This window comes from Thermobia domestica, chromosome 5 (assembly GCF_964235325.1).
Source record: "Thermobia domestica chromosome 5, izTheDome1.hap1.1, whole genome shotgun sequence".
NCBI lineage: Eukaryota > Metazoa > Arthropoda > Insecta > Zygentoma > Lepismatidae > Thermobia > Thermobia domestica.
The window spans coordinates 88,308,188-88,331,511 of NC_137458.1; the positions used below are offsets into that span (position 1 = coordinate 88,308,188).

Here is a 23,324-nt window from a genome sequence, read left to right on the forward strand (position 1 = left end):
ACGAGGCTCGATTTTTATAATCCTATTTTCCCCATACGGAACTCCAGAGTGCTAGGAAAATAGGTGCGTAGTTAATTAGAACATATTTCAAAAGATAGTCACGTGCTGCATAGCTGAAATAAAATCACTATTGTAGTTTTATTGGGAAACAGCTGTACTGGCCGTCACTTCGCTAAGCAATTAAAATTGTTGCATGAATTAATTTAGTTATCAGACTAAAAGAATTTATGTAAATGTAGAATGGAAAAATTTACTATAAATACTATTAACTGTATCTGTGAGGGTCAGCTCAGCTAGGTTCCCAATTGTTTCGAAATAATATAAGAAAATTCTCTAATTGGCCTAGAATAGGTTGGGAAATCTGAATCGTTTCAGTAATGACAATTTAACAAAATTTAGGTAACAGTAATAAAATTTTTAATTATCCAAACTTGCAATAAAATTTAAATTGAACAACAATTAAAAAAAATGAAATGACATGATCATTTTAAGTTGAAATAAATTGAGACAAATGTCACTAAAATAATAAAAAAATGAAATATGGAATACCTTGACTGAAGAATCAGAAGGATTCTTATTTTTGTTGTTGTTGTCTAAAAATAAATCTTTGGCAATACTTTCAAATAACAAAAGTTTGAATTTAGTGAGAAGTTTACCTTTCTTTTATAACTGCTTATTATATAAATTGCAAACAATATTTTCTATTTTCCACTTTTTAAAGATGAATATTCTAGATATTCCAAAAAAAAAAAAAAAAAATAAATGTACATGGTATCATTGTTTCATCTTTCCGATATAACCTTTTGTGTGTGATTTATTTAGTCCAGAAGACAATATTTTATTCATCAAGCACAGAAGGAGAAAGTAGGGAAATACCTATGCTTGAGAAATAGATAGTTGACGAAGGTGGGAAAAATTAGATGATTTTGAATGCTAGCAAGACATGACTATTATTTAGATTAATTAAAGATGAAAAGATAGTGAAAACTTTGATTTGAGCAGTGCACTGATTTGACTTTAACTGTCTACTTTAAATTGAAAATTCTCAACACATGTATATAGATCTAAGATAATAATATCCAATAATAATAATAAAATACTTCGTAATATGAAAACAAACATATATACTTGGACACATATACTAGATAGTCACATGATATATACACAATGATTACTAGAACACATATATAGATATCAGAGTTTATACTTGGCCAATATTTCTTTCTAAATGTCGGTACCTTATATTTGTTTATTTTACTTTGCGCAATATTTTACTTCATAATTATGAAGATGCGGCGTTGTGTGCGGCGTTTGCGCAGACAGATATCTTTTTTATGTTTAGTTGCTTATATACGAGTTAATTTTGTCCTAATGATACTTTTCTCTATTTACATGCTTAGGGCAAGAATTATACTCTATGCCTTTCAATTTAGGTACACCCTGTCAATACAAATAAAAATACCTATATCTATCAAACAGATTACACTCGTCTTCTGACTGACAATTACGAGCTCTCTGGGTATGTACTTGGTAAATAAAAAAAATCTTTTGATAGAAATACATGGAAACATAAAGATCATTCATCCAATTAATACTTGAATAGTAATGCTTTTCTGATACATTAATCTCGTCGTGTAATAACCTAACTTTTTATGTCACAAAATTTTCTACATATAATATCTTTAAATGAGCAAACAACACTAACATTTAGAATATAAGGAGATAATTTTCAGAATCTAACACTAATTAGCTGTGTGAATATAATGGTTAAAATGACAAAAGTTAATCACAAATAAATTTTAAAATATCGATTTCAGTTATAGTTTCTTTAAAAAAAAAATAATAAAAGATAACTGTTCAGTCCGTCAAGGCCGGATTACCACGATTCAATTCTCGTTTCGATACATTAGTGAATTTGGCCAAGGTAAGAGGATGCGCTCGCCCACGGTAATGTGGCAACAAATTCCAAATTGAAAATTTAATATAAAGGTTTTGTCCTACCTTCCCGTCGATTCCCATGTTGAAGCTACCACTTTTATTCACCTCTGGTCGACCACTTACAACACTCAAGTTCCTGTGTTCATGTGACTGCAGCATACCGTTCGACCCCCGAGATGTGTATGGTCACCCGCCGATCTCTGACTCTCTCCTCCTTAGGCCTTTGGCTTTCTCTGGATGTTTAGGACGTCATCATCGGACTGAAGCATCCAAATTCCTCCTCATATCTAGGCGTCTCGGCGTCTCTTGATAGGTTGTCTCGGTCAAAATGATTATAGAAGTCCAATATTGGTGAATCCAACTGATACACTGATTAACAAATTATGTATCCGTAAACTGATTAACAAATAATGTATCCGTATATATGTTAATCACGATTATCACAATTGGTCACAGTCAGAAATCAAACTTTAGTTGCACTCTGTTATAAGTCGATATAAATGCAAAATAGATTATAGTTGGGAGAACGTTCGGAATTTGATTTAACTGTATCAGTGTTTTTATGAGTGAACTCGTTGCGGCACCGTTGGGTTTTTAGCACTTCATTGTCTATAGTTGCTCAACACGATAAAAATAATTAATAAAGTGTGTGTGTGTGTGTGTGTGAGCTCTGTGTACGTGTTGTCGGTGTCACTTCTCAAACTTAACTGCCCTTTCTTTTAGTATCTTGCAACCGTCTTTCTATTTAAAAAAAAATAACGTATGTTCTCCCAATTCCAGTTTTAAAATTTTAAAATTGCCAAAATAGGTTGTTGTTTGTGCGTTGTTCTTTCTTTCTTCCTAAAATGTTAAAACGTGCTAATGGACTTCTAGCTTGCAATATCGTGCCGGTGTGGTTCCTTCGGTTTTATCATGTGCTTGCGAATATACCTCTTTTCTACGATAGCTATTGTGAAGATTCTCTTTCTAGACAAACTGTCTAGCTTTACAATAGAACTTGAGTGTGTCTCCTGGCTGTGGGTGGTCGTGGTGAATAAAGACTTTTAAAGGCTTCCGTTACTCAGGTGTCTCATTTACCGCTGAAAGGCTGGATACCGTTGGAAAGCAAATAAAAAATACGCGTTTGAAGGAAAACAGAAATACAGATTCTTCATTTTAAAAGAAAAATGATGTTTCAAAATATGTACTAAAGAATATACTAATAAATGATTTACTAATTAATTGGGTCACAATAGCAACTGTCACAAAGTTACGTAGTATAATTTTTACATGTTCTAAACCCCATAGATGAGTCTCCGTTTGAAAAGATTTCCAAATTTTGCAAAATAGTTTCAAAATAGTACAGATAACTTTAATTTAGTGATTTTCAACCTTTTGATACCACACTCAAAGTAACAATAAACAAATATAATTCTAACAGTTCAAAGTTACTGCTCTACTCCATGCTCTGTTAAATGTTAAAAAATAATGTAAAAATTAAAATTGGAGTAAAGTTAAATAAATAAAAATAGGGTTGTTTTGAAAAGGAGATTTCTTCCTCGGCGTGAGAAACATCATAACTATGGCTATACGTAGGTGGGTTGATACATTATGCCAGTTTGTCGAGTGTCATTAATTTATTTATATTTAAAATCTGGTCATTCTATATTTAGTATATACGTACTTTATAAGTATATATACTTAACGCTAATATAAACAGATTGTATAGATTCGTCCACACCGGTTTGTAATATTTCGTAAAATATCAAGACGAAATTTCTTGCGTGCTAAGCTCCATAGCGACTGTAGATAATACAGTAATGAGGACTAGACCATTATAAGATATGGAACGTTGAGTCACGTGTCCAAATATAATCTCTATTATCCAGTTACCTATACGTATTAAATATACGAGGGTATATTGAAAACTATGTTAATTACAGAGATTATCTAATTGTAGTATGGAGTTTTTCCATTCGTCTGCTCTACATTAAATTGAAACGCTAACTTGTATTATTTACTGACTGTAAGATTAATAAAATTATATGGATTTTAAGTTACGAAACACAATATTTATGTATATTCTGCAGTGTTGTCTATGGAGGGAAAGATTATGTGGTTAAATAGTATAACTGATTATGTTTTTAAGGACATAGATATATGCATTTTCCTTTTTATAGTTGTCCGTATTTTCGTAACGAGATCGGAGGAGAAGAAGAGAGAGTTGTAAGCCTTACAAGGCTAACATCTCAACGAAGAGCGGGCAACAAGACACCATCTCCACCTTTGCACAGGCCAGCTCTAGCGTATGGCGTTTCAGTGCTGGAAACGGCGCCAGGCGAGACCCACTGGAAACACGGGATGTGCCCGTACCAGAGACAACATCGGGTGATAGAAAATGTAGATCAAGGAGCTCTCTATTATCAAAAGTATTTTTACAGGCAAGGTAAGCATCCACAAACTAACTTTCAATTTCTTATTATGCATGTGTTGTCACGTTGAGAAGTGGTAGCCTAGTATCATACAAAATAAGTTTCTGATTATTTCTAAATGAATGGATCAGTTCCACTGCATTGTTTTCTTTCAATTATATAGATTATAGACTGACTCTTTCTTTAAATAAATTGATAAAGATCTCATATTGGTTTATACGTATTTATATATAAAATATATATTAAATAAAATATGTTAATTCTAGACTGCGCGAAGTCAGAAATTGGTCAAAATGAGGTAAGTCAAAATTGGAGATCTATGCGTCATGCTCCATCTCCGGATTAACTTGGTATAAGTCAATTCTAAACGTGAGTTGAATAGTTGCGTCTTGGTACTGTTAGTAAAAGTCATTCATACTTATGCTTGGTAACATAATAAAATTGCCTCCTGAAAACCTATGTTTTTTGACTTATACTGTTTCTTCTGCGCAGTCTAGAATTTATCTTAAGTGCGTTTTATTTTTCCCTTAACCAATAATTTCGACTTTCAGTGGCACTAAAAAAGTCTTCAGAGTTAATTGTGTTAGAAAAAAAGAAAGAACGAAAAAAGTACGGCTTATCTATGGTCTTTTGTGAAGATAGGAAATAGAGGTAGGTTAACAGTATTACTTTAGGTAGCTATGTACATTTTCTCATCATTTTAAATTTTGAAAACCTGCAGGTTTAGGATGATAGAAGGAAGTTTATGTTAAGAGTGTTGGTACAAATTTAAGAAATCTAAGAAGAAAATGAAGGTATGTGATCCAGATAAGCAATTCGAGTTTTTCTTCCAATACAGTTAACTCTGAAGAAGACTCCAGTATCATTTGAAATTGAAATTATTAGTTTAGTAAAAAAATTAAAAAGCCGTTAATATAAATTAACACATTTTATGTGATATATGCTGACTCTTTCTTTATTAGTCAGGTCATTTGGAACTGATGGAAAAAAAGAAAATGCATTGCTGGAGAACATACATATTTGGTTATGACTACTGTTCACAATAAATGTAATGCAAACAGGCAATTTTTAAATATATTCCCTCTAATTATGTCTGAATGCTATTAGTGAACAATGATTCTGTTGTTAAGCAGTATCTGGCAGACACCTTGACAAGTAATTGGTCGACAACGAAAATTTTGCTACTACGGAATTACTTGTTAATTAGTTATATTAATTTTATTTCTCAGCGTTAATATTTAGGGAATTAACAAATTCCTTCAATGTTTCTTTAATCTCATATAATGTTATTAGTACGTTGACTATACTTTCAGAACATCAAAATTGGTTCGGAATGGACGAAAATTTGGGACCAGTAGCTATAAGCATAAAACGCGAGAAGGTGGAGGATTCAGGAGGAGGAGAAAATAGCCAGCCACAGTACATGTACCGACTGATAGTGAGGACCAGTGAAGTAAGTTTTTAGTCAATTGGGAATTGAATTGACTGCAAATTGACAACGAAGATCGCATGATAAGTTTTGATATATTTCAATGATTTAATGAGCTTCGAACTTTGTATTTCACATTCAAGAAGTAGAGAGCTGTTATTAAAATAAAAATGCGGTCTTTCTTCAACATCCAACGATTTACCCTAGAGGGTGAAGCAGATAATGAATGCAAACAAATGATGAAATTGCAAAGGGAAGAAGTAATAATTAAATGGAATGAAACGGAAGATGTATGGAGTTTACCGAGTAGAAATTCTCTGTGCCATTTGATCATTCATTTCTCAATGTCTTTCAATCTCTATCCTGTAGAAGCTCTATCGGACGTGGACGAAAGACACAAGCAGCACATACCAATATTTAAGTATTTGAACGTGCAAGTTAGCTTAACATGTAATAAATACCTTCTGTTTACAAACAGTGTAACACTATATTTATTATGAGCTACACGTTGGATTTTAGATATTGTAGTACAGTCAGCGACAAAAGTTCTTTCCGTTTGATGAAATTAGTTTCGTAAATAACTTCAGAATAGGATGACAATTTGAATATAGTTTTCAGTAAATTAAAAAAGAATGTAATTTACTGTACGTTCCAGCCTTGAAACTCGGTGTTAATATCACATTAAAGTTAATTTATGCAATTCGTTTCCAGGATACTTTTTCTTTCGTGTTTGGTGATATTTTAACATTACATATAACCATAAAGTTATCTGACGTGTTTGTCGCTATATTGCACTCAAATGTGCATGCAAACATTAATCGGAGTCACTTGATTCCTAATTAGGAAGTTGCTCATTCATCGTCAGTATTTGATCTAATATTCGGACATCCAACTGAAATCGTATGAGTCCATCTTTTGTTGAATCCAATACAAGATTGGCTACTATTTGCTTTATGATCACTTATTCTCCCACTATATTTACGATGAGATAGCAAAAGGTTTTATAGGGATTCTTCATGGAGAACTCCAATGAAGAAGGTGTCGATGTAAGTCCTTTGTGGTCTCACGCGAAGTCGGAGTTCTGGAACATCCAATAAATATTCAAGCGGTTTCAAATCAAATTTCGAGAAGGACAGTTTGTTACCGGTACGTTCGTGAAACTACTTCCTCATAGACTGTAAAGTATGAACGAATGCTCTGTCAAGTTGTTATACACAATGCATATCACTAATATGGTCGTCGATAGTAGGCATGAAATAAGCGGTCAGATTGTCCTTGAAACCAATATCGTGACATTTCCAGTTACATCAAAAAAGGTTCAAGCTCTTTGTACGAGAAATAGAACAACACTATAATTAATACTCTCACCTCTAAATTTCACTGACGGGTCAGGGTAGCTCAGTGCTTACTTCTGATACGAATGGCCCCTGGTTCGATACTCGGCCAAATAAGTTTATGATGGACAATATCGTGTCTGTGGTTTTCCTCGGCTTCTCCCATTTCCCTCCCCATTCTCATTAATTCTTTCATGATCACTCACTTCCATAATGATCCGTCTTCCTTAGCCTAAAGAATATAGTTGTGGGACGTTAAACTGAAAGATCTCCAAATTGCGCTGTAAACACTACACGATAAATTCTGCTCATTTGATGTTCTTTAAATAAACACTCTTGCATTGGAGCGCCACATAGTATACCATGACTATAATTCCAAACTTCTTCCTGCTGTTTTGTATTCCAGTGACATAACTTCATATACTACGTGAGTTGGCGCCTAGCATTTTGGTGGTTGAAGTAGACTTTAGCGTTCATAGTGCTAGGAGTATATCCGGATACATTTTGGAATTCTTCGGTGACGGCGGCGATGGATTATTGTCGTTTTCTCAGAGTGACCTCTTCAACGCTTGACAGTCTCTGAAAATCAAATCATTTTTGTGTTGCAGCTGTTCCGTTATGTTTCCACTTTACTGTGACATCTGAAACAGTTGACTTGGGTATATTTAGGAAGGCTAAAACTTTTACACTGATGTTACACTTACATACCTAAACGTCTGATTAAGCTGAAAGTCCGTAAGCTCTACATAACAACGTATTCTGCTCTCTTGCACTGTCTTGTTACTTTTGCGGATACTATCAGTGTGTTCCAAGAGGTGGGTGACTGTCTTCAGCACCGAAAAACTATTTGCGTGTAGTATCCGAATACGTTTGATCACATAGTGTACTAGATATCAAATATTTATGTTGCATTTTTTTAAAATAAAAAAGACGTATTTACAACTAGCATATCTTTATACAGATATATATATTATTTTTGTATCCTCACGTCTGTGTGTGTGCCTGTTCATTCATTGTCTGCAACCTTCTGTCCGCCCAGCGATTGAAGATCGATTTTTTATTTAAAATAATAATACGTTTCAGAATTTTTAAAAAAAAGGACCTAGATAAGTGAATTTCCCCATCTTTTTTGTTTCAGTTCTAGGTGAAATATTAATATAATAATAATAATAATAATAATAATAATATACTCGCAAACAAAAATACAGCACTTGTAAAGTATTACATATTATCACTGGCACAATAGGCTACAAGTAAAGTAATAATTGTAATGAATTATAAATCAATTATAAACAGGAGGTTAGGACCCTTGGCAGAAGATAAAAAAATCTTTAATTAAAAATGTTTTTAAAATCAAGATGTAATAAAAGATGGTCAGTGTATTAAAATAGTATTTTCTATATACTAAAATAATATTTTTTAAACAATATAGTGAAGTTTCATTTTTTAAAAAAAGTATTACTTTCTGAAGTTTCATGCTCTTCAAGCTAAAATGTATCTTTTGTTTTCATATTCGTTAAAATATACAGAGCTAAATCTAATATTTTTTTAAAAAAAAAGATTGGCAGATAATTCTTATCATAAATTTAATAAAATCATTAATCTATGTGACATATCCTGTAATCATTTAAAATATATGATTATGGTCAGTTTATATTATAACATTTTGTACCTCATTTTAGTAACGTAGATTTCGAATTTAACGGGATTATCATTGATTGAGTTCTGATTCTATAATTTAATACTCTTATACATACATTTTCTAGACAATATTTGCTTCGGTACTTATCTTCTAATACCATTTGAATAAATGAATTATCGATGAATTTTCTTCTGTCAGACCGACTTTCGAGTCCCCAATACTTTAGCCAATATTCACAGTCATGAGAATAATAATTCTTTTTCATTTCGTAAGAAAGTAGCCTGCCAAACATTTGTGACAAATGTATTATTATTATTATTAACGATGATATGAAAATAATTCAACCTTTACTATATGCACAGATCTTGTTAAGTCAGAAAGAAAGTTGTGTCTGCGATAAATAAATAGGAACATTCATTCATTTAATTCTCTCTTGTGTGCGTTTTTGTCTGAAGCAAGTTTCACTTCTATATGTAACTTAATTCTCTCTTATCTGCATTTTTGTCTGAAAGCATGTTTTACTCATATATCTACATGGATAGACAGAGACACTGAGCCAGTAGAACAGGTACAAATAGGGCCTTTTTGTGACTGAAAAACTTATATAGGAACCTAGATAGTAGTAAATTAGAGTGCAGCCATAAATTGAGAATTGAGATGAACAAAATCTGAGTAATTAATGACTTCGTTACATATATAGGGCTATTTGCTTGATTGCATAATTTAATATTTCTCCGAGTAAAAACAACAATGATTTCTTAGTGTTAAAAATCATATGCTTGGCAGAGATAATGCAATGTTCTATGTACTTGATTTTCTTTTACAGCTACTTACTTTAAGGGGATGTGTGCTTGAGGACGCAATGCCAACTGTAAAGTCACCCAGTAGCAAAGGAATCAATACGAAGGAGGTTCTGGAATATGTGGCACCTGAAATTTCAAGTACATGGTGAGAATTGATCAGGTTTCTCTCAAAAGATCACTTTTTTTTTCTTTAGTAGTGACTTCTTTAATTTTATACATAAAAACCGTACTATTTATGTATAAAACTAAACTAAATTACTATTCTTCCTTTCTTTCTCTCTCTCTGTGTATATATATTGAAAATTTGGGACTTTTTGTGCATTTTTAACATTCTACACTCATAATTTGTTATTAATTTCCATATTTGCAGTGGTAAGCATGTACGGCATGTAGCTGCATATGTATACATATGAATTAAACACTAAAATCTTCCTACAGCACTCGACATAATTTAAAGTATTTTCCTTCTAGTGTTCTGAAGAAGAAAGATTAATGTTGATTAAAGATAAAATTGACTTTAAAAAGACTGTGTAACATATATACCTTGTAGTAAAATTAGCTGGCTAGAAGCTTTCGTCGATTGTAGCGCCATACAGTGATTACAGCATTAGAATGCGTAAATAGTATATTATATATTTGTAGTTTAACTATGCACTAGAATATCCTTAAAATTGCTTTCAGGAAATAACTTAATAATAATCAGAAATAATGTACCATTATGCTTGATATTTTTAATGTTCTCTTTTAGAATGACGTAACAAATTCCTCTCATAGCGTAGTAAAAGTATCTTGCCATTCACTATGGCTTTATATAGGTATACTGTGTTCTGTTTCTGGCGGTACGCAAGGATACATCTGATAACCATCTTTCGGAGATTTCACAAGAAGCTGTAGGCTCAAACTGATGACTTCACACTACTTTCATTTTATTTGTTTAAAAGTCATTTATTTCATTTAAAGTAACAAATTGGTATATCGATTCGATTATGTTTATCATAAATGCATACTGACTCCTTTATTTCTTTCGTATTTAAAAAAATAAGAAAGTAAATAAATTAAAACATTTCACGTATGTACACGTTTAAAACTATACTTGCTTAGTTACTAGTTTCATAAATTCATGTCTGATCTGGCAAAGAAGTTCGGTTATAATTTGATTTCTTTGGTTTACAGCCTTCGGCTTGGAGTTGCTTCGCAGCAGACAGAAGAGCAGTTGTTGAAACTTGACCAGCAGGGACTCACGAATCATTACAAAGTAGGTGTTATGTATTGCAAAGCTGGGCAGTCGACGGAGGAGGAAATGTACAATAATGAAGAAGCAGGTCCCGCGTTCAATGAATTCCTCGAAACAATTGGTCAGCGAGTCCGACTAAAAGGTTTCGACAAATATAAAGCTGGTCTTGACAATAAGAGTAAGAATAAATTTCATTTATATTTTATTAAGTTAAACATTAGTTGCACATTGTTCTAATGTGTTGTGACATGTGAAGGTAGATAACCAAGTGTAACAGGAAACAAACTATTCGTTAGACCAGTTCGTGTGCAATTGAAATCATGGGTTAATGAATCAAGAATGGAGCATTAACAAGAAGTTAATTTAATTTTATGTTGATAAGAAGCAATAAATCGTACTTTATATGAAATTGCCTTTGGTATAGGAAAATCATCTGATGAAAATTTATAGAGATAACAAGATTTCTCGAATAAAAAAGTTTTGCTCCTTTTAATGTTGTTTTCTTTTAGTCAAGTTTTTAATAAGGAGCTTTGTAAATAGTTCTTTTCAACAAAAATCTACTCTTTTAAATCGCTGTTGCAAGTTAAATAGCGTATTCCTTCTTTTAGTTAATAGGTCGTTGTATAAAATAGGAAGCAGTAACTGAATTTTCCTAGTTACTGCTTTCTATTTAAGATTTTTTGCTAAGATGATCCCATTCTTTTTTAATTTTATTTTTTTAAAGACAATGAAGAATGTCAAAAATTTAGAAAGAAAACCAGATAATGTCTTTAAAAAAACAAACAAACAAACAAAAAAACTAATACTTGTCTTCAATGCCTTTCATAAGTGTATAAATTTGAATACCCAATACTTATGACGTCACAAACTGCGCATGCAAATTTCTAGTCTCTAATAAAAGATTTGGGAACAGTTCTTAGTTTACCCAGAAATGTTTTGTATAGTCTGCTCGGATGCAAATATACCAATAAGAATACGCAATATATTGCGTATGTTCAAGCATAATTCTTCGACACAAGTGCACTGATTTTATTTATTTATTTATTTTTTTTTCCTAGTGGTTCTAGTCTTCTTTTCTCGTTGCTTCACATAAATTTCATGAGGATCTAACAATAGTCTTCGTAGCTAAACCATAACTGACACTTCTCAGTGGCTGATAAATGTATGTAGGATTACGTATAATTTCCACATAGGTGCATCATTTTGTGTATTTACTTTTTGTTTGAAAAAGTATACTCTCACGGTAGTTTCATATAAATTTTCATTAGAATCTGATGATAATCTTTGGAACTACACCATGAAACTCTTCAACGGTTAATAGTGTTTAATATCGTAATTAATCGACTTCATGGTGTGCATATTCACACATAGCTTCAATACAGATGTACCGATTTTGATTATTATTTTTTAGTTCAAAGAGTATATTTTCTTGTAGGTTCCATATAAATTTTATCAGAATCTAATGACAGTGAGTCGTGAAACTCTTCAACAGCTGATAATCTTAGTACAGTGTGTATATTCACGTATAATTCCATATCACGTAGCCTGATTTTGTAAAGAAAATAGGTAAACCTTTGTCAGGGAAAACAGTTTTCAAAAATCTGTAGAAACCCTGAAAAAAAAAATCATCAACTAGTGATAGTTTTATAGAAAGTGGCACGTGTACATTACACGTTGGAATCAGTTTCCTAGCATAAACATAAGAAACCTAAAAATTTTCGGCAGCGAGTCACCGCTTCGCATATACACAATTGTAAAATTTCCAATAGTTTTGCACTCTTCACTGTGCTGCGTTTTGTAATCCGGAAATTTCTTCTTTTCCCGAAGAAGTTATCTCCAAACTTAAATGACGACAATTAATTCAAAATTTTATTTAAAAAAAAAAGTGTCGTAGAGCCCTTTGTAGGTTTCCTTGTTTTGATAGTTTTGTTATTATTAAAATGATAAAATCTCTTTCTTACGTATATGTGCAATTCTAATAACAATTTCATAAAAACAAACAAAGCAGTTTCTGTAATGATCAACTTAATAACAATTGTCGGTAAAAAATAAATTTTTATTGTCGTGTTAATTTATAATAGATAGATTGTGTATCTATGATATATTTGTATTATTTTTGGCCAGTATAGTGATTTTTTAAAAGCACGTGTAATGATATAGCTTTAATTTTAGGATCTAATACTTCAATTTATTTTCAGCTGACTCCACTGGTCTCTACTCTGTGTATGCTCAATATGAAGATTGTGAAATAATGTTTCATGTTTCCACTCTTCTCCCATTTACACCAAACAATAGGCAACAGGTAATAGTTTTTTTTTTTTTTTTTTTTAATGAATGGTAGATTTTAATTGTGAAATAGAATCAAATAAAAACTAATAATATGTTTATTATTACTGTATTGATATAAATCATCGTATCTGGAATAGATAATAATCGTCAATATAATTAATAGTGGACATCTGCAGTTCAATAATAAAAAAGGATGAATATATATTTACTAAACTGTGCTCTTGGGTTGATTTTTGAGGGTAGACCATATTTTACAAAAATGAGTATTAGCCTAGTTGTTAACAAATACAATTTAAGATAGATGTCTTATAAAGGGCTTAGAGAACTGAGTCATTTTCTTGGGATCGTTGTTCAGATACTCATTGAGATTCACATTAATCATCGAAGCTCTCAAATAAAACGTATAAAGATTTATTGCGGTCCAAGTATTGTGTGATTAAGGAAATCTGGCGTCTAACATAAACGAAGAGAAGGTTGTGTTCTCCAGTCACTGCAGTATTCTGTCAGAATACTGCCAGTCACTGCAGTATTCTGCAGGCATCCAAGATCGCTCGCCGCACTGGTATCGATAACTGAATGCTGAATCTTCTGTCAAATATTTCAAGTTTCGAAATTCTACATTACAAAAACATTGTGTCATGTTGTTACGAATATAGATTATGACTTGTTAAACTTTCTAAATTTGTCAGTAGAGCTCTTGTCTATGTTGTTACAGAGCCTTCAACGCGCCACTTGTTCCGTCCAGGGGCCGCTCAGTGGTAGAGCGTTCACCTCTGGTGCTTGGGGTCCCGGGTTCGATCCCAGCCCCCGCCAAGTGAACTTTGTGGTGGACAAACACCGTGTGCGTGGGTTTTCTCGGGGTTCTCCCGTTTCATCCCACTTTCTTCATTCCACCATTTCATTCATTTCTCATAATCACCGTCTCCTTTAGCCTAACCGGCATAACCGTGGGACGTAAAACTCACAGATTTCATTTTTTCATTTGTTCCGTCCATCTGTCAAATGCCAGCTTTCCTTAAACACTAGAAGCAGGGTTGTGAAAAACTGTTGTGAAATCCTGACTGAAGGTTTTTTAAAAACCATTCAAAACATGCTAGGCAAATACTAGGATAGTACCACAAATCAAGAGCAAAAGATGAAAGAAAGCGGTTTTATTAACCCTTTTGGTACAAATGCTGTGTCACGCACATATATCATTAAGTATCATCTCTTACTTCGAAGTAATTTTTTGTCTCGTGTGCAGAGGGTATAATGTTATAGCAAATGCATTTTTACTCTTTACGTACGATGTGTTTTGGGGTAGAGTAGAAATATTTCTGTTTTTGTTTCGCCGAAATGCAAGGAAAAGAAAGTTTACTATATTGCTTGTGGGTACTTTAGGTTAACAGTTCATGCGCATATATTAAGAAATGAACATTGTAATATTTTCTCCCTTCCTCTTTTCTCATTCCCATCCTTATATCCAGAAAATTTTATATGATTTAGTTTTGGGCCAAACGAGGGAAGTAAGTGCTGTTTTAGCTGCTGTTTATGTGGATTTGTTGAATTTCATTAGCAAATGGTAATTAAGTCGTGTAATTTGAGTCTAATACGTAGTATATTAAAGGATAAGAGAGTTGTTACTGAGTTCGATTCTCCGACAGTATTTCATTTGCATTGTGAAACAGAATTCAAAAAACATTTTCCCTCGTAACTATTCTAGATATTGTAACGAAACTTGGCATACGCATTACGTATAGGCTATAATATTTTTCAAGGTATATATTCTAACACCTGTGACCGGGACCGTTCAAAAATACTTCGATCTAAAAAGTAATATGGCGTTGGAAACCGATGTGTTAACCACATATCACCCAGCTGAAGGTGAGCCATATTTACGACCGTTAACTTTTACGAGCCGCAAAATCGTGGGAGTTTTTGTTTACATATTTTCATTGTTACTTCTAACTTGAAACTAATTGTTACTTAAATTTAGATTACTTCGATATGGTAAGCATGCATTTGTTTACGGTGTTTAAATAAGATAATTAACGTTATAAAGTTACAAATGAAAGTTTCGTGCCATGAAATAAATATACATTTTCCCTCGTCGCTTATTAACCAACTAAAATATATATACTGCATGTGTGATATGTCTCTATATTATTTAGTCAAAGTAATTTAACACAATGTATTTCCATTTTCCGATTTATATTCTAATTTTGTTGGGGATGTTCTCTTTTACTTTCAGCTCTTGAGGAAGAGGCATATTGGTAACGACATCGTGACGATAGTTTTCCAAGAGCCAGGTGCTCACCCTTTCACACCAAAGAATATTCGTTCACAGTTTCAGCATGTATTTATAATAGTGCGAGCAATCAATCCGTGCTCCGACAATTGTCAATATAGGTAAGTCCCCTTGAAACTTACGTTTGGATAACATTTGTCCATGGTATATGAGTCATAAGTTCGATATGGAAACACAATTCCTGTTCCGTAATTATTTTGTATTTCGTTTGTGTATCCTACCCACAGGTAACTTATAATCTTCTAATGCATATCATTTGTGATTTTCAGTATGTGTAGCTGATTCGGGATAACTAACTTGATGTGTTCATTATTAGGAAATTGTTAAAATATTCTGATTTCTAGATAACGTGGCAACCAGTGAAAAAGACAGTCATGGTTTTCATTATACCAATTTTGCCTATTATATATCATGATTAATAATAAACTAATCGCTGAGCAAATCAAACCAATTTCATTATACTTTGTGATAGTTTCGCCAACTAAACACTTGGCTCCATCATACGCTATCTGGTGATCTGTCTGATGAAGCCAAGTGCTAGCTATATTAAAGATATTAGCTTTATAATAAAATTGCTTTGCTTTGCTCAGGGATTAGTTTTATTATTTAACAATTAGTAATTACTGACACACAAGGTTAGAGGTTGTACGTAGTGTCAGCGTAACTGTTTCAAAAGCGTCGTGTCAGTCATAGGTACTTAGTAACAAGTTAGCTAGGCAGTTGAAAATTGTCTTTGTCGCAGCTGTAATTCAAGCCAAGACTTGCAAGTTTTTGCTCTGCCGCTGCTCTAGTGGCTAACGCGTGCATTTTTGGCGCATGCAGTCTCGACTTCTATCTGTTTCCGGTGGAAGAGCATTGAAATTTCACACCATTATGGTAGTTTGGATTTCACCTTAAACTGTAGTTCTATGCAGTGGTTCTATTCTATTTTTATTAAACCGGTTCTGTATATATAGAAAAATAGCAGGTGGCACAAGTGACAAATAGTGACCTACACAGCATCCTGATAGAAAGGTAACCAAGAAAGTTCTGTCGCTTTTTGTGGAGGTCTGTGTTCAAGTGGCCCTCACACGGTGAGTTGAATGCGAGTGGAGATAAGGCGAAGGCCAGTTGTTGGTGTAGGTATATCCAACAAACTACCTGGGTGTGCCATTTCAGTTACACCCTGAACTTGCGTAAGGACAGAGTGAACATGGGACCTCCAGAGAGCATCATAAGGGTGTGTATGCTGTACGAGTTCAAACTGGAGTCAAACGCCGCTGCAGCGGGGCGGAAGGTATGCCAGGCCTTTGGTGAGGGTATCGTGACTACGTGGACAATGCAGCGGTGGTTTAACAAATTTAAGGACGGTAACGAAACACTCGAAGACGCACCACGTGCCGGAAGACCAACACGTGTACAAAATAAAGATCTTAAGGCAGCAATTGAGGTGAACAGTGGCCAGACATGTGAGGAACTGGGACTAAAATTCATTGTGAGTGAAGAAACTATTCGGCAGCACCTCCATCAACTTGGGAAGCACTACAGGTTGGGTCGATGGCTCCCACATGATTTGACTCTGGTCCAGAAGGCAACGCGTGAAGACACCTGTGTTCTTTGCCGTCCCCTCTGAGGAAGGAGCCATTTCTGGACAGGATGTTGACATGTAATGAGAAGTGGGTTCTGTACGAAGCTCCACGGTGCCGTCATTATTGGTTAGCATCCTATGAACCGGTTCCCCAAAACAGCCGAAACCAGCACTGCACCAGAAGATCGTCCGGTGTATTTGGTGGACTGCTCGCGGCATTGTGTACCAGGAACTGCTACCAGCTGGTCAGAGCATCAATGCAACTGTGTACTGTCAAGAGTTGAGCAGTGTTCAAGAAAAACTCAAAACTCTGGAGTCAGCACTTCTGAATCGCAAAGGGGTAATCTTGTTACAGGATAATGTTAAGCCCCACGTAGTTAGGATGACCCAGGACACCATTCTACGCCTTAAGGAAACACTATGTCAGCCTCCATACTCCCGGACATTGCACCGTTCGATTATCATCTGTTCCATTTCTTTAACAATCACCTTAGAGGACGCCAGTTCAGATCCCTAGTAGAGGTGCAAAACGCTCTTGATACCTTCTTCACTTCACGGCCCACCAAGTTCTATCACGATGGAATCCATGGCCTTCCAGAACGTTGGCAGAAGGTCGTCGATGCTGATGGGGACTATTTTTGATGTTCCAGGTACGTCTTAGGTGACCTATCGATATTGGAAGGTGGTGGGTGAAAAAGCGACAGAACTTCCTTGGTTACCCTTATATAAGGTGGTGTGACGAAATTATTTACCATTGAATATCTTGGAAACAAATTTTCCAGCATAGAGATTGTAAAAAGTATTGGAAAGACCTGTATCCAGCAATGGATTGACAAGTGTTGATAATTGTATTCGTGTGTTTCAAGTACAAATAACGCTCACCACTTCAATCATATAATCCCAGTCTTTATTCTTGATATCTAAACATTTGAGATTAAGAAATAAACGCTTATGCCTTGTTCTGAGAAATCATATGTTTAAACCTGTAGCTAAACACACACAGAATAAAATTTTCCGTTCCCCCAGCCCGCCATTAATCCTCTGGTATGTACAGAGTAAAGCAAGGTTCTTTAAATAGGTCAATTGTTTTTGGCTGTGAAAAATTTGTATTCAACAAGCTCTCCCTTCCAGCTGCGTGTATGAGTGTCTGAGTTTGACTGGGTATAAGAAACGGTTCTGCGAACTCGAAATACTTTAACAACCGGATCTACCAAACCAGTGCGAACCGGTTAAATACCACCACTGCTTCTATGTCTCATATAACGTGGGTGCTGAAAAGGAACGCCACACTTTAATAAATAAACAAAAAAAAAAAAAAAAAAAAAAAATTGTGGTGAGAACGTTATGTATAAGAGACCATGTGGTAAAAGGACGGTGATTAATCCGGCAAAAAATGACGTTGATCACATCCCAGCCACTTCTCCCAAAACTTAAGGTTTGGGTTGTAGGACCCATCTTGTATACAGTTAGAATTTAGCGCATAGTGGAATTTTTTCTATCGAACTGATATTGAAAAATTGGTCATAAGGTTAGACAAATGTTTAAATCAATTTGATGAGTAGGTTGGAAAATAATTTGTTTGTATCTTTCTAACATTTCATGTGTACATAAGTAAATAGACACCCGCAGAGTAATACGATTTTGTGGAAACACCGAACGAATGCGAATAGCCGATGAATAGGGCGTAATTGGCGGTGTGAGCGTATAGTTCAACAAGTAATAACATGGTGCGCGGACGTAACTGTGAAGAACGATCGTAGTTTACTCGAGGTCGCATAATTGGAAGTATGATAGGAGTCAATAAACCATCATGTACCGTTAGTAAATGATAACAGGATTATAGTGCAGTTTAAATGGCACGGAAAGGCAAGCGGTGAACGATCCAAGATCGGGTAAACCGGGACCAACACAATAGGCGATCGTCCAGAGTACAAGGACCCTGCCATTCAAATGTGCCAATAACAACACAGCCGGCGTGAACTGTTTGGGATGTTGAATTTGTATAGAGCAGGAATGTACTGACGCATTGCCGAAAAGAAATTTCTGCTTACAAAATCACAAATTACGCGGAGATACAATTGAGAGGCCACTATGTACAATTTTGGAACCATATTGCATTCTCTGATGAAACGTTAAAAGCCGATTTGCCAATTCTCGGACAGCAATAGACAGTGAGCATGGAAGCGATCGACAGATCACGGTTCACCATAATTCTATCATTTTGCGTTGAAAAAATTGAAATGATATTTGTTTTTCTAGTTTAACATTGTTGCGCAATGAAATACACATATATAATTCCATGTATCCGCCAATCCCCAGTTCTAGCTGTTTTACCCACTAGGAATGTAAATAGCATTAAATTCCTTTACTGCAAAATAATTTCCGAAAAATAAAACAATTAGTACTGACAATTAACGTCCACACATCGAGTGAGCGCGATAGTTACCATAGAAGGGTAGAATAGGTTATCATCTGTTCAAAATCACTGCAAAACCCAATTTCAAATAACAACTAACAAACTTTATTTTGTGTAATTCAGTAACAAATAACATGTACGAAATTTAATAACGAAAGTCCTCCTTTGAAGTAAATCAAATATAACATCCAATGTGCAAAGTAACACTCATTACTTTTTTTTTCAAGGATTTGTTTAACACTAGAATCTTTAGATATAAAATCCCCACTTTAAACGCAATAAAGTAATTATATCGAAACGTTAAATAATATAGGAATTCTCTACCCAATATTAACGACCAAGGTTAGCTACTGTAATTTAAAATTAATAGTTAAAAGCAAACAACATCAAAAAGGTTTCACGCAGATAGTCCAACCAAGGCATTTACTGGTTACGTAGGATGACCAATTCAAACTTTCTTTCCTTTATTTCTTTTTTTTTTCTTTCTTTTCTTTTCTCCAGGGCCGGCGCGAGGGGGGCTCGAGCCGTGCGACCGCCCAGAGCGGCAAGTCTAATGGGCGGCAAAATTTGAAAAAGAAAAGAATATTATCAAAATATAATGCTTCGCAATAGGCTCACATGGAAAAATAAAATTGTCTTCGCCTGGGAATGTAATTGAACTTACTTCACTCACATTCAGGAAATTCAGAGCATTCCCCCCCTCATTTTCAATTGTCAAACTACTAGCCACAGGTATCTCGTTCAATATTTCCCTTGCAGCGGCGTAGATAAGATTTTCAACTAGGCTAGATAAGATTATCAAGGTGTCTTCTATATTTTTTTTTTCTATTCAACAATGTTCTAACGCTTCACTCCAAGTATGCAAAAGGTACACTCCCACTTGAGACAGGCTATTCTAGCCTACAGCATCTAGAGACATTTAGGTCTAGCAGCGAGTTTTTAACCAATTTACAAACTGTTCATTCCGAATATTAGAACCACCCTAATCAAAAAAGGTCCTCCAAGGCAATTAACCAAGTTTGACAACTGTTCCAGAAATAATTTCAACCGTCGGTTCACAGATAACTTACAAGTACACATTATGTAATAGTGAATGTGTGTTCACATGTTGTTTTCGGTTTTTCTTGCAAATTATTTTCTACAAGTAAAATATCTTTCATAGTTGATGACTATAACAATTGGCGCCACATTTCTGAAGCTTTGGCTAGTCATAATAGGTTTCCTATTCAGTTTGAAGCGCAAATAAGGTGGATGGAGCTTTCGATAAGACTGAAGAGTGGTCTTACAATTGATGCAGAGAGCTCCTTGGTGGCTAAGCGGTTAGTTTACGCGCCTCAGGCGTGGGAGACTCGGGTTCGATTCCCGGTGGGAGCTCATGTGGTTCGGATTCCATGTTAATCAGTAAGTCCACGACTTATATAGCCCCGCTGGTGAACGGGATGTTAAACTCAAAATCAAGTCAATTGATGCAGAACACCAGAAAATGTTAAATATCGAAGCACAACATTGAAAGAACGTAATGGAACGACTAGTTGCAATAATACAGTTTTTAGGTGAGCAATGTCTACCGTTACGCGGAACATCAGGTAAACTTAACACAAGTAATAATGGTAATTTTCCGAAACTGGTAGAACTCTTTGCAGTTTGACAGCGTCATGGCAGAAGACATTAAAAGAACCACGGGTGGACAAAATAAATACCACTATTACTTAGGAAAAGATGTCCAAAACGAAATTATTCAAATTCTTAGTGAACAAATTAAAAGTAAAATCCTGCCTTTGTTGAGAGATACAAAATATTATAGTATAATACTTGACTGCACACCAGATATTTCTGACAGAGCAAATGACAATACTCGTTACTTTTGTACAAATTACATATAGTAATGGAAAATGCCTTGTAAAAATTTGTTCCGGTAACAGACACCACTGGTCTAGGATTGACAGAAGTAATAATTAAACAGCTGAAGGAAATTAACATTCCTATCGAAGACATGAGAGGCCAAGGATAAGACAATGATTCCAATATGAAAGGTATTCAGGTATTCAGAAGAGAATTTTAGAAAAAATTCCCGAACCTTCTATGTTCCTTGCAGTAGTCATTCATTAAACATTGTCGTCAAAGATGCAGCCACAGCATCTCAGTATGCCGTTTCTTTCTTTTCTTTTATCTTTGTATAGTTTTAATGACTTTTTTTCTACGTCAGTTCAACGTTGGGCTATACTGAAGGAACGTATTAGCAGTTTCACTTTAAAACCATTAAGCACCACAAGGTGGGAGAGCCGAATTGAAGCTCTAACTCCACTTAGATATGAAATAGGGAAGGTTTATGATGCCTTACTTCAAATAAGTAACGACAATAGAACAGAGAGAATGGTCACCAAAGATGCTCTGTGTATAGCAAAGCAGCTGCGTGACTTTCCTTTCCTTTGCTCACTCGTTATCTGGTATGACTTTTTACTGCACATAAACATAGTAAGCAAAAGTCTCCAAGCATTGATTTTCATGTGTTGGATGCAATCGGGTTTCTTGAAAATATATCTAAGTACTTTGACATGAACAGAAGTTTCAATCTTACTTAGTTGATGTGATGGAGTTGGCATCAGTATTAGATATGGATGATCCACGAATAGGTAATACAGTGCAAGCACGAAGTCGAAAGAAGAAGAGAGTTTCAGTACAAGGCAGAGAATGAAGCTATTTTTATGACAAGATACAAGATCTATTTTTATGACAAAGTTCTAGACGTGATTATGTTACCATTAAGAGAAAGGTTTGAGCAACTTAAACATCACAGCGAGCATTTCGATTTTCTTTACAATATAAGTAATCTTAAAGATATGCCACCTGAACTTTTGTCTTAAAAACGTACTAAACTTGCCAGCATTTTAACACTCAAAGAATCGGATGATATTAACCGTAGTGATTTGAAAGAGAAACTGAAAGTGTTATCCGCTATAATTAAGCCTAAAAGTTCCCCAAAAGAGACTTTAAAATTAAGGAACATGATTTTGCTTCCAATATCAGTGTTGAACTTAGGGTTTTGTTAACCTTACCGGATGTCTGAAACACACATGAGTAGTCTAGCGGTATCAGTAGAACACGAATTGACTGAAACATTGGAGGAGAATGTGATAAAGGAATATGCTCATATCAAAGCAAGAAAAGTTTCTTTCAATTAAGATATGTTACATTTATGTATCTCTATTGTGTTTTAGTACATTATAAGGCTTAGGCTAATCACTTAGTTTTGTCGTAATATCTGATTCACTATATTATCTTCATATTCCATTGGAAACACCTTTTGATATAAAATAAGCTTAAAAATTAAAATTCTTAGTCGTGACTAAAATGTAAGGAGCCGTTTAAATATTACTTAAGCATTTAAGAGAGGCAGATTTTTTTTTTTTTTTTTTAATTCTACTTTTCCAATTTATACATGTTTTTAAATGGGGCATCTTACTTTTTCCTGACACTTGAACGTCTTTTATCAAAAGACGGTTTGTAGATTAAAGGGGCGGCATGTGAAAGTACCGCCCAGGGCGGCAAAACTGCTAGCACCGGCCCTGCTTTTCTCATACAAGACAATAAGGAAAATGAAATGGAAGCAACTTAATTCTAATGTAACAAATTACCATACATACCAGAAACTATTACATTCATTTTCTTTCCTTTCTTATCTTCCTTTTTTTTTCTTTAGTCTCCAAACCTGTTTTTCTTCCTGAGCAATTTAGTGGTCAGAATTCTGCTTCAGTCTCCTTACAGCCATAATCCAATGGTTTCCTGTCTTCGTAATTTAAATATCACCACCTCCATTTCACAATTCCCATTATCATGTTTCGAACTCTACTCCTTCAGTACCTAGGTGAAAATACGCCGTCCGCTGGCTGAGCAGCAAGCAGCTGGACACAGCGGAAGCTCGCGCACTTCCACCACAGGTATCGCCAAGGTCAACCCGTTACGAGTATCTCACG

General features: G+C 34.6%; 1 protein-coding gene across 2 annotated transcripts in view; it reads left to right on the forward strand.

Annotated features, from left to right (window-relative positions):
- The window catches only part of LOC145685989 (signal-induced proliferation-associated 1-like protein 2), a 185,771-nt gene that overhangs the window by 130,113 nt on the left and 32,334 nt on the right, over positions 1–23,324 (forward strand). For both annotated transcript variants that reach the window (XM_081758798.1, XM_081758799.1), the window contains exons 3-8: positions 4,098–4,363; positions 5,663–5,802; positions 9,581–9,702; positions 10,731–10,969; positions 12,990–13,093; positions 15,311–15,468. In XM_081758798.1, coding sequence (XP_081614924.1) covers positions 4,098–4,363; positions 5,663–5,802; positions 9,581–9,702; positions 10,731–10,969; positions 12,990–13,093; positions 15,311–15,468 — 1,029 coding nt within the window. The remainder of the gene's footprint in view (positions 1–4,097; positions 4,364–5,662; positions 5,803–9,580; positions 9,703–10,730; positions 10,970–12,989; positions 13,094–15,310; positions 15,469–23,324) is intronic.